The 13569-nt window shown below is 39.3% G+C and overlaps 1 protein-coding gene across 3 annotated transcripts in view; it reads left to right on the top strand.

The window, feature by feature from the left end:
• ntrk3a (neurotrophic tyrosine kinase, receptor, type 3a) overlaps window positions 1–13569 on the top strand; it is a 242810-nt gene that overhangs the window by 213984 nt on the left and 15257 nt on the right. For all 3 annotated transcript variants that reach the window (XM_067379609.1, XM_067379611.1, XM_067379610.1), the window contains 2 exons: window positions 8875–9005; window positions 12140–12312. In XM_067379609.1, the coding sequence (XP_067235710.1) occupies window positions 8875–9005; window positions 12140–12312 (304 nt within the window). The remainder of the gene's footprint in view (window positions 1–8874; window positions 9006–12139; window positions 12313–13569) is intronic.

Raw genomic sequence — 13569 nt, forward strand, 5'->3', positions numbered from 1 at the left:
AGACCTGGGGAAAGACATTTATCATAATAATGCATACCTGATATCTGTGGTATTGTGCCAGCAAACATCCACACGGAGCATGCATTCCACCCACTTTTGACTGGGTTTTAACAGTAATGAGCCCTGAGCCATATATTTTTTTCTAACATATGTCACACGTAGATTAAATTTTAGAAAAATGCAGTGTAATATTAGACTGGGTAAACCCAACCTGATCTGCCGGCGATTTGATTTCACCCGGCAACTCAGTCTGGAAACACGTACATTCATTTCTACTGCGTCTGTTACACTTTTGCGGGAACCAATCACAGACTGGCTTATCCACCTTGCTCGCTATTGGCAAGCACGACACTTCGCAAAGACCCGCCCCCCTTAGTTACTGTTGCTTTGTCCGACAAGCCATGGTGCTGTCACTCCACACACAGTAAAAAATACATCGTGGAGCAAAGAGGATACTGACAACACGTCGACAGACAAGACAAAGCAGGTTACTTATGATATTAAACATATTAGTCCTAGCTTTCAAAATGTGTCGTTTTTTAAGAAATTCAAACAATAAAATCTGTTTTGTGGCTCTTTAATGTGTCGCGACCATGGTTGTGACAGATTGCTGTAGTGCCTCAGCTCAAGCGGCTCGTTAACCGATCATCTCTTCCTAGTAGTCCATTTATAGCATCAAATAAACATGAATGAACATGAGAATGAATGTTGTTTCAAACGTGGAAAGACGTCAATATACAATTTTTTTTTTAAGTTTAACTCCACCGAGGTTAATCTTCTAACTCCTGCCTGCTTGTCGGACAAAATGGCGGATTCTGTGATCTGAGTTTTCGTGTCGCTCTGCAAAGTATGTCAAAGTATGATTGGTTGAAGGACTATCCAATTGCGTGAATAATACTCGTTGATCACGCCTCTTGTGCTCTAGAAAATACATACAGACTCTCCAGACCAAGGTTCAGTTTTAAATTGAGCTTGGTCTGGTGACAGCCAGACAAGTGTAATATACAAACCAAGATTCCAAAAATGTTGGGACACTGTACAAATTGTGAATAAAAACTGAATGCAATGATGTGGAAGTTTCAAATTTCAATATTTTATTCAGAATACAACATAGATGACATATCAATTGTTTAAACTGAGAAAATGTATCATTTTAAGGGAAAAATAAGTTGACTTTAAATTTCATGGCATCAACACATCTCAAAAAATTTGGGACAAGGCCATGTTTACCACTGTGTGGCATCCCCTCTTCTTTTTATAACAGTCTGCAAACGTCTGGAGACTGAGGAGACAAGTTGCTCAAGTTTAGGAATAGGAATGTTGTCCCATTCTTGTCTAATACAGGCTTCTAGTTGCTCAACTGTCTTAGGTCTTCTTTGTCGCATCTTCCTCTTTATGATGTGCCAAATGTTTTCTATGGGTGAAAGATCTGTACTGCAGGCTGGCCATTTCAGTAATTGTTGTAATTGATGCAGTATGTGGTCTGGCATTGTCATGTTGGAAAATGCAATGTCTTGATGCGATGTCTGGATGGGAGCATATGTTGTTCTAGAACTTGGATATACCTTTCAGCATTGATGGTGCCTTTCCAGATATGTAAGATGGCCATGCCACACGCACTCATGCAACCCCATACCATCAGAGGTGCAGGCTTCTGAACTGAACGCTGATAACAACTTGGGTTGTCCTTGTCCTCTTTAGTCCGGATGACATGGCGTCCCAGTTTTCCAAAAAGAACTTCAAATTTTGATTCGTCTGACCACAGAACAGTTTTCCACTTTGCCACAGTCCATTTTAAATGAGCCTTGGCCCAGAGAAAACGCCTGTGCTTCTGGATCATGTTTAGATATGGCTTCTTTTTTGACCTATAGAGTTTTAGCCAGCAACGGTGAATGGCACGGTGGATTGTGTTCACCGACAATGTTTTCTGGAAGTATTCCTGAGCCCATGTTGTGATTTTCATTACAGTAGCATTCCTGTATGTGATGCAGTGCCGTCTAAGGGCCCGAAGATCACGGGCATCCAGTATGGTTTTCCGGCCTTGACCCTGATGCACAGAGATTGTTCCAGATTCTCTGAATCTTTGGATGATATTATGCACTGTAGATGATGATAACTTCAAACTCTTTGCAATTTTTCTCTGAGAAACTCCTTTCTGATATTGCTCCACTATTTTTCCGCTGCAGCATTGGGGAAATTGGTGATCCTCTGCCCATCTTGACTTCTGAGAGACACTGCCACTCTGAGAGGCTCTTTTTATACCCAATCATGTTGCCAATTGACCTAATAAGTTGCAAATTGGTCCTCCAGCTGTTCCTTATATGTACATTTAACTTTTCCGGCCTCTTATTGCTACCTGTCCCAACTTTTTTGGAATGTGTAGCTCTCATGAAATCCAAAATGAGCCAATATTTGGCATGACATTTCCAAATGTCTCACTTTCAACAATTGATATGTTATCTATATTCTATTGTGAATAAAATATAAGTTTATGAGATTTGTAAATTATTGCATTTCTTTTTTATTCACAATTTGTACAGTGTCCCAACTTTTTGGAATCAGGTTAGTACAGTGTTGACAATATCTTGACCAAAAAGTGATGCAAATATTGATGGAAATAACATCACAACATTTATTTCCATCAAGAGGTGCATAATGTTTGGGTCAAAATCTTGTATTGACAATGCAAGAGGTGAGCACTCTGTAAAGTTTACTTCAGCACATCCCAAAAACTTTCAATGAATTAAAGGTCTCACTCAGAGGTGCTAATTCATGTGTGAAAATGATTCTTTATGCTCCCTCCCAACCATTCTTTCACAATTTGAGCCTGATGACACGTGGATGGCCGGGTGCGTGTGCATTGTTTACCTGTGGAACACATGGCACCAGGATGCACTATGGGAAGAAGGCAAGCCAGCGGAGGCAGTGTGATGCTTTGGGCAATGTTCTGCTGGGAAACCTTGGGTCCTGACATCCATGTTGATGTTACTTTGTGGATTCCATGCCTTGAGGGGTCAGGGCTGAAGGTGGTCATAATGTTATGTCTGATTGGTATATATATAAAATACTTTATGTGTGGTAATTACGTAAACCTACCTGCATTTAGTCTGCTGAGATTTTCACAGCAGGCCTGATTTGTGAGCTAGAGATGCTTTGTGTGTTCTTGGGGGAGGAGAGTGAGAAAGCGGCACAGTCGTGTGTATGTAGGACACATGGTTGTCAAGTGGGTGTGTCTATCCACTGCAATCTGTCTTCTGATGGACAGGGAGAGGGTGTGTGTGTGCATTTACAGACAGGAACACGTCCCACGGCCCCCTCCAGCAGTCCTAGCGGACCTTCTTCTGACAGCCAGTCCCGATAGTAAGCAAAGGATGTAAACACGCAACCAGGGACACCGCAGAAGACAGGCTTGCATTAACCTTGCCTGCAAATGGTTGCACACCCCCATGCTTTATTAATAGTATCTTGAGGGCGCTTGTATAGCACATGTGCTCGTTTAATAGAGACTGTGAAAAAATAACACTTAGACATCTTTGCAAACACACCATGTGGCCTTGTCACATGGGGCTCTGGGCGTGTTGCTCTCAAGGCACAAGTTATTTTTAATTAGGCTAAAACATTGGGTGAACAATATTTCTTGATGCAATACTTTCATTTTTTTTTTTTTTTTTTTATCAATCAATCAATTGGTCAATTATTTGTTAACCGTGCTGGCAAAATGAGAGCAAATTTTAAAAAAAGAGTTGTTATTCTCACATCTTCTATTAAAAAACCTTAAAAATTATGTATGATTTGTTGGAATCCGACAAAAAATGACTGAGCTACACCTGTTTGAAGTCAAGAGAGTCAGCAAAGTCAATTTTGAGAAAAAATTGAGTTAAAGTTTTCTAAACGTTCCAGATTCTAAAGGTTCCCAATCCCTGGTAATACCACCAAATTTGGCACAAACCAAGTCAAAACCCATATCTATAGGGAAAAAATATTCATCTTTTTTTTCCACGATTCCACAATTTTTTTGATTAACATTAATGAAACAGACCTACTGTACCACACAAATCTAAATATAGTGTTACACATCAGATGTTTTGTCCAACAGTTAACCAAACGTTCACTTATTAAGACATAACAGTTAATGTTTGCGTGAATACTCGCCAAGGAAGATTTTTTGAAATACTGTAATTCTGTGTATATGTGTAGGCTATAACGGGATTGCACTCTGTCTGAGTCTTTGTGTGCGGCTTCAGATCTGTCAGTCAGTGCGAGTAAGATCGTTTTGTTTACATCAGCATGAGTTTGAAAATCACATTTCATTGGTTCAGACTCATACCATCGAGAATTCACTATAATTACCAACAAAGCTGGAATGCTGCTCCTTACAGCGATACCAAACTTGTGCTGAGGGGAAGCGTCAGTCGCCCAGAAGCGAGCAGTGAAAAACAGCATTTTTCATGGTCAAAGGAAAGGTATTCCTATCTGAAAACTATTTGGAGCATTGGGATCGCTAGATGAGGGCTTAATGAACTGATTTCGACCAAAATTGACATTTTTCACTTGTTTTGCCTGTAGCCTGTGCGCATTATGCCTCATTTTGCCAGCACGGGTCACATTTTTTATTCAAAAGCAATGGACTCTACTAAGTCTCACAAAATAAATAAAATAAAATAAAAATTCTGGGTTATATTCTGGGTATAATACAATGTTACCCCATTGTATTGGTGATATAGTATTGCAAAAAAATGAAACCCATTTTTAAACTCCTAATTTTAAAATAATCAGCATTTATTTATTTTGCTATCTGTTCATGAAAAGGCCGAGTGTAAATACCCTCTGAAACGCTTTTGAGATGGATTTAAATCCAGTAACTCAAACCACTTCAGAAGGTGCTTTGAGACACATTCCAAATGAAACTGGACAAGTGTAATTGCATCTGGTTGTTGGTACCTAAATTTTACTCCTGTAAAAAATGTTAAAAAATAAACATATGAGAGCGTGTTTTAGGCTATATGACATGTTATAGCCGGATATGACAGTGCTACTGCAACATATCGCAGCATACACGTAGCTGAGTATCTCTTCAGCCAACGGGATATTGTGCAGGAATTGAAAATCAGATTTATGTTCATTTTGCGGAGACACATTTATGTGGCCATGTGTACATGGGACCGTCGGATACCTATCCAATCAGTAAATCACATGAAGTGACCAGGTGTAAACGGGGATTAGGGACTGGCTCTTCAGGTACCTCAAGATTCAGATTGATTCACGGAGTTCTGAAGCAATTAAAAAATGATTCTTAAATCATCTCAAGTTTTCAGCAACAATGCTCCAGATTTTCCATTTCCCGCTTACTCAATTCTCTTTTTTTTTCTTTTTTTTCTGTTTAGTTAATTTTTTTTCTCAGACTTCAAAGAGTGTAGCATTTTAAAAGGAGTAATTTACAAAACAGTTATAAGTGCATTAAGTCATCACGCTGGAGGAAATGACTTTGTGGCTGACTGGAAACAAACAGGTGCTGTTTTAGATTCATTTAGCGTTGCTTTCGGGAAAGTCCAGCCTAACCATGTTTTTGTATTGTTTTTTGTCTTTTTGGTTTTTTTCTAGCAGCGATTTACATGAATTTGAACCCAAATCAGCTTTGGTTTGGTCTGTTGTGTCATTTTCAGCGAGACCAAGTAAACATCTGCAGGAAAGTGGTGAGGGGAAAAACGGCCTAATTAGGATGAAGTTGATGTCCTGTATTCCCAGCTGCTCGCTATGTTTAGACAGGCGACGTCTAGCGCGGGTAACCTCTTCTCCTGTGTGCCCTCTCACAATGCAACCTGTGAGGTGAACGCAACACAACAGTTGGCGTAATAAGACAATTAGCCGCGCAATTTGTAACTTTCTTAATTGCGCCGCAAGCTGAAAATGTTTCCAGTGCGCCCGTCACCTGCTAATTGTGAACCTATCACTCACAAGAAAATGGATGATAGGAAATGGAGAAAAAGCCTTTCTCTCTCTTCTTTTTTTGTCCCTCTTCTTTTTCTGACGTGATTAAATAAATGCTTTTTAATTAGTTTGGAAGTAATGCATGTGTTCGCCATCCTTTGTCTTAATCTCCACCGGTGCCATTGTGGAAAAAAACCTTCTGTGACGGAGACTCGTACAATCGAGTGTGCTGAAATATTTACCATCGTCGTTGGACGCCTGCCACAAAGTGCAATTGCCTCGGCAGCCCTAAATGGAATTGTCCCTAATATGTTTCTGCTGATTAGGTGCTCTGCTTAGACGAAGAACGGGGCGTTTGCCAGCTAATACAAAAGGCTATCCTTGAGTGCTGTCCATTCATCAATATTGTTTTTTCATCACAAAATTAGGCTTTCTGCTGAAAAAAAGGGAAAAAAAATAGAATGACTCGTAACTTTGGGCAGTAAGTGTTGATGTTGGACGGTGGCTTATCCAAAACTCCTGTTTGGAGTAAATACCAGATGCCGTCGTGGTCGGCCATATGGAGCTCGCTGCCTCGCAGCAGACTGGGAGCTGGGAATGGAAGCAGGTGGAAGGTACAGAGATTAAAGATCTGCTCAGGCTGCCTTAAATCATGACGAGTTGCACTTCGGTAGCCACACTTAAATCAGCTCAATTTGACATTTCTATTCGTATTGTAAATGGGTCATCAACTTGTGTGCAACATTAGGAAAGATTACATGGAAAAGTACAGCCAATGCATTATTGTGTTGCATATATATATATGTGTGTGTGTGTGTGTGTGTGTGTGTGTGTGTGTGTGTGTGTGTGTGTGTGTGTGTGTGTGTGTGTGTGTGTGTGTGTGTGTGTGTGTGTGTGTGTGTGTGTGTGTGTGTGTGTGTGTGTGTGTGTGTCTGTGTGACCCGTGCAAAATGGGTTGTAATCCACGCAGGCTAAAAACAAGTCAAAAATGTAAATTTGGTCGAAATTGAGGTTTTCACAAAAATTAGTTAGCTAGTGATCCCAATGCCCCAAATAGCAATTAAACATCTAAAAGTATCTTTATTTGTACCAAAACGATCTTACTCGCGCTGACTGACAGATCCGAAGTGTGCACACAAAGACACCTCAGACAGCACGCAATCCCGATATACATAAATACACAGAATTACAGTATTTCTAAAAGTGTAGCTTGGTGAGTATTCACACAAACATTATCTGTTATGTCATAAGTTAACTGTTGGGCAAAACAATCTGATGTGTAACATTATATTTAGATCCGTGTGGTACAGTAGATCTTAGGCTATCTGCCATTAATGTTAATCAAACAATTGTGGAATCATGAAAAAAAGTTTAATATATTTCTCCTATAGATATGGAATACTCGCCAAATTTGGTGGTATTACCCGGGGTTTTAAGGTGTGTTTGCTTGGTGATTTTATTTTGGAAGCTTCAGAAAACTTTAACTCAATTTATTTATTTATTTTTTCCTCAGAATTGCTGACTCTATTGACTTCAAACAGGTGCCAGCATATATTGGAAAAAAATTAATACAAATTTCTCATTCTAACTAATTTCTCTGTGAATTGTTTGTAAAGATATTCTTACACAAGTTCTCATATTTAATTCAGTAATAAGAATCATTCGTTCTGCTTTTTTTTTAATGAATGAATCCCATTGTGAGTAAAAGTAGTAGTTACTTTTGTGTTATTGTCCGTTTTTCCAAGGCTCTAAATGTTCCAGAATGCAAGCTTACCAGTGTTTTACTATTTTTATTTATTTATTTTACATATCTAAAGTGGTTATTTGTGCTGCAGACAAGTTTGTCTTCCTGATATAGTTTGCATGCAACGGCTATACCTGTGTGAGTTTAAAATGCAAGGCATTTCTTCAAACATACAGTACCATTGATAGTGCTCTAAAAACAACCACCTTTTGAAAAGCTTTTCTTGGATGCTTTCATTTCTCATGGTGACCATATGATTACTTTATAACATCCAGTGATTATCTGTACATCAAAGTCAGACAGGAGATGATCTGCAGATTATCACCTGCCGTCTCTAATGTTGTGGCGATATTTGTTAGGGTGTTCGAGGTTACATTCCTCACTCAAGGGCAGAGCTGTAGTAAGGCTCAGCGGGGACTTGAACCGGCAGCAGACTGGTTGCTGCTCCATTACCCTGCCCAGTGGACCAAGCATGACTTCATTCATCTCTGTTTCAGATCTCTTGTGTTTAGATCATTTCATACTGCAACTCCCGATGGGAGCTTACACAAAGATTTTGATGTAAAACAATGCAAATGTGTGTGTATTTTTTGTAAATATGCACAACAGCCATACGTTTTAGCAGTCGGGTTAAATCAAATGTATTCAGAGATCACGGAAACTATCTAGATTAAAAGTACATGAATGCTGAAAAACTTGCATCAGTTACATCAAAGGGTTGCTTCAGTGCATCATGTTTTAAAAGGTTACATTACCTCACATTACCCTTTATAATGTAAACACAAAATTATAGTATTTACAATTTCAATGTGACATATTTAGGACTTGATATAATTTTTAATTGATTGGAATATTAATAATAAATATATGAATTTATTATTAATCATTTATTAAATGTATATTTAATGTTAATGGATCATAATCATTTGTATTATATTTATAATTATTGTTATTAGTTATTATTTGGAAATACAATCTCACAAACCTATAATTATAACAAATGTGTAAATTGTTTGTAAAGAGGACTATAAGTCATAAAAGAGTTGGTTTTTGGTGCCACATTCCTTTAAGTTACCTGATCAGCCTGAGTGACAGCAATCCGTCTCATGAAATTCACACATTTCTCAATCTCTGTTTTGCAGCACCGCCTGCAGGTTGACTGTCACACAATCCACTCAATCTCTCTCTCTTTTCCCCTCCAGATGTACAACACATTAAGCGCAGAGACATCGTGCTCAAGAGGGAACTGGGCGAAGGGGCCTTTGGGAAGGTGTTCCTGGCAGAGTGCTACAACCTAAGCCCCACTAAGGACAAGATGCTGGTGGCTGTCAAGGTAAGAGATGATCCCTCCATTCCTGCAGGGCCATAGCGCTCTCCAGTTACACAGGACTCATTCGAAAGGTCAAGCCCCTTTTTCCAGTCCCCTCGAATGACATATAAAGTTGATCCTCCTGTGCCCGCCTGAGAGGGCTTTCTTTCGGGGAACGATTGCTAGACGTCTTGGTGGTGTAGGATTTGTTGACTAAGATCAATGATGGAAAGAGCTCTGCTGTGCTCCGAGGAGAGATCAGCTACAATAGCGTTTAATATTTGGCATTGATATAAGGTTTGGGAGGGTATTAAGATATTGCAGTGCTGTGGTTTAGTCTTCATGACATAGACGGAGTGGAATGAGTCACCGCTGTGGGCAGACAGTTCCTGGATAATGCCTTAACATGGTTTACCACATGGGACTGTTCACCAAGGTCAAGGAACTCAGCATCCAGTGAGCTGAGACGGTCTATTGAAGGAGGTCTTCGGATCAATGCTGATCTACAAGTGTGTTAAGTTGGTCTGTCTGTTTAGAAATGTCAACGTTTCAAGGTTTCACAGATGCTGACATGTTGAACTATGAAGTAAAAAATATACTTGGTATTTTGTTGTGAGTATAGTTTTTTTACATGAGGAAAAAAATTGAAGAATTATCAGCTTTATTATCTTATAAATAATATTAATCATTTAAGAAATATTATAAACCTACCTATAACCACCCACCCACCAGCCCACCTAACCACTCACCAACTCACACACCAACTGACCCACCCACCTAACCAACCACCCACCCACCTATCACACCTGCCTAAACACCCACCCACCTACCAACATACCTACCTACCTAACCACCCACCAACATACCTACCTACCTACCTAACCACCTACCCACCAACATAACAACCTACCTACCGACCCACCCACCAACATACTGTACCTACCTATCTACCCACCTACCCACCCACCAAACATACCAACCTACACACCCACCCACTCACCAACATTCCTACCTACCTAAACACCCACCAACTTATCTGCCTACCCACCAACATACCTTTCTTCCTACCCACCCACCCACCCAACAAAATACCTACCTACCTACCTACCTACCTACCCACCCACCCAACAAAATACCTACCTACCTACCTACCCACCCACCCAACAAAATACCTACCTACCTAACAACATATCTACCAACCTACCTACACACGCACCCACCCACCAACCAATATACCTACCCACCTATACGCCCACCCATAAATGTTTATTAGTCAGTTTTTCAGTCTTAGACCTCCATAAAAAGGCTATACACGTGTCTGACACGTGTCAGAATTAATCACAAAAAATGTCTCTGATTAGTCAAGATATTAAAATCTTCAATCAAAAGGCAGAGATCTCAATAAACTCTTTTCTCATTTGGTTCCTCCAAGACCAAACCATGCTGTTCCTAGAGGAAACTAATGAGAAATGAATTTAAGCTATGCAACCCACATTCATTTTAAAGCTTTATACTCCCACTGTATTTCAACAATTGTGTTGTTTTCATCTAAGAATTGTAGGAGAAACATCTAGTCTGAGGCAAAGTTGATACTTAAATGAAAGCTAAATCAGTCTCCTAAGCTTTGAAAGAACAACCTCAGAGCAATAAAATGTTCCTCTGGGAAGCTGCTTGGCTTCATTGGCTTCATGGAGCTCCATCACAGCAGCTGTTGTTTGAAAGCCGTCCAACTCACATTCAGAGAGGTCAAGTTTTTCCTTGTATTTTGGCCAAAGAGCTGCCAGCGTCTCTCTCATACCTTTGCTCTCCCCCATCTCCACCTGATGCCCAAGACCTCCAGACCCTTATTACGAGTGACAGCCCCCCAGGTGGTGCTGGATTCGTCCCCTCTGCTCTCTCCAGCCTGTGCAGGTGGCCAATTTTGCAACACAGGGGTAATAAAGCATTATGGATAGGGATAGATACCTAGCCATCTGCGAATTGGTTTCCTCATCCATCTCGAATGCATGAACCTCTCTGCAATTCCTGATATGGATTAACCCACGGTAGCTCTAATTAAAATTAAACTGCGAGCTCTGAGGGCGAAACGCAATTATAACATAATTGAAGGAACGATTCCTCACAAACACAACGTGATGCTGCATCTGGCTGCAAGAGCGTCTGGCAAACCAATTGACATATCACGGCCAAGGCCACAAAGGGGGGTTATTTTTCTGTGAATGACAGAATATAAGATGACAAAAAGACGGATGTGTACAGGCAACAATTTAATCTTCCAGAAAAGACAAAGAGGGACACAAGCAAATCGGAGACGTCATGCTGGTCATTTGTGCATCTTCCTTGGCATCCCGAGGTTTTGGCCGTGCATTTAAAATTCTGAAATATATATGAACTGTTGTGATGTCTGATGTTACCTGAATGATTTAAAACATTTTAGATGTCTACAATATAATATTTTTGTCAACTCATCTACATTTTGATTATGCATTTAAATATATTGTCAAAAATAGCTCAGCATGCTCCATTGGTTTGTGGCATATTGTATAAGATTGTAAATTGTTCAGGATTCATAAACCATTAGAGGCGAATCCATTTAGATACATATTAGTTGGAGAGGTTAGTCTCGTTAAACTGATTAATTGTTCACTTGAATTATTTATTACTGACTGACTCATTTAAGCTCCCTTAATTAATTTACTTGTACCGTGAGTATCAACAAATAATAGCAAAGGCACATTTCATTCTTGTGTATCCACAATATATCCTCCCATATTAATGATTTTATTGGTGTTTAATTCAAACATGCCTTAAAAAACATTTTTAATATATCTGCTTGTCTAAAAATGTCTGATGTTTCAGAATAAATCCCAAAAATGCATTTGATTGGACAAGATAAAAAAAAGTCTCCGGAGATCTCAAACTCATTTCTCATTAGGTTCCTCCAAGTCCAAACTATGCAGATGAGTTTGACCTATGCAGTCCACATTCATTTTTGATCAAAAAAACAATAGCAAAGGCACATTTAATTCCTGGATATCATTTAATATTAATGATTTGTCTTTGAAATATGGATTTTAATTGAAATTTCCCCCAAAGTATTTGGCTGAGTAGCTCATTTTGTGGTTATTAGGCACTCTCTGTCTTCTGTTTCTCTGCAGACCCTGAAGGACCCCACCCTTGCGGCGAGGAAAGACTTCCAGCGGGAGGCCGAGCTGCTGACCAATCTTCAGCACGAGCACATAGTGAAGTTCTACGGCGTCTGCGTGGATGGTGACCCGCTTATCATGGTCTTCGAGTACATGAAACATGGAGATCTCAACAAGTTTCTCAGGTGTGTGGATGGGGTCGACACACACACACACACATATGCCATGATGAAGTAATCGTTGTGCTTTGTAAAATGATCTCAAATACAAAGGCAATCTGTTATTATTGATTGAGGTCACAGACCAAGTGGAACATAATTATAGACCCGCTGAATTCCAATGTGATGCTCTGGGAATTTCTGAGTCTTACGATACAGACAACCAGAATTTCTCTGGAGGTTCATAATGGAATTGTAGTAGGTCAATGTTTAAAATCAATCAAAATATAACACTTCACTCTGACATTATCTAAATAGTTGATGCCAAAGTCATATCACTCAGCGGCCATCTTTGAAATTATTTCAGCCATGCAGTACAGTTCCTATCTCTTTGAATGTGGAAACATAAAATTCTCCAAAGCTGTTCATCAAGCTTACGATTCAGGCTGGGCCAGCCAATGCACATGTGCAGTCATAAGCTTGCATCTCAGAACACTGACAGTTTCTATAGCAACCGGAGCAGTGATGCAATGACTTTACCAATTGACCCTTTGGTGGGAGTTTTGTTGACCAAACATTACGCTGAATCCGCCATTTTGTCTGACAAATAAACCAGACAGGAGAGTTGATAGATTAACGTCGGTGGACTTGAATTTAAAAAAAAGGTGAGTATTGATGTCTTTCCGCGGTTGAAAGAACATACCTTCTGATGTTCATTCATGTTTATTTCGTGCAAAAACTAAGAAGAGATTATGGGTTTATGTGTCGCTTGAACTGGGGAAATTGGCTCTTTTATTTAGAAGGCGGGTCTTATTCCGCCATATTGCGTGTTGCACTTTCTCCTGTTCACAGTAATATGAGAGCAGTGTCTTTGTATATCTAAAGTCTTTGTTTGATGCTTAATATGAATATTTTAGCTCCTATAACTGAATAGCTGGTCATTTTTATTTAGGTTTGTTAATGTTATAATCACTTTTTTCTTTTTTAATGGTTTTTCAGTGACAAACTTAGTTTTGGATGTCTCACCTCAGGACAATTTCTCTCAAAAAAATTAAATGAATGACAAAAAATATTATAAAATGAAAATTCTAGATCTAGCTATATATATTGCTTTTAATTACTCACAAAAGTTTCGAAATTTCATATTTTTAGCGAGTAACGATTGATTTTTTTTATTTTGGTAAAGCAATATATAATATTTTAGTTCAAATAAGAGTTTAAGTCCAAAATGGTTGGGAACCTCTGCATTAGAAAGTTGCATAAACCAGTTACGTGTCATTTTCT

Source organism: Chanodichthys erythropterus, chromosome 24, assembly GCF_024489055.1.
Source record: "Chanodichthys erythropterus isolate Z2021 chromosome 24, ASM2448905v1, whole genome shotgun sequence".
NCBI classification, from domain to species: Eukaryota; Metazoa; Chordata; class Actinopteri; order Cypriniformes; family Xenocyprididae; genus Chanodichthys; species Chanodichthys erythropterus.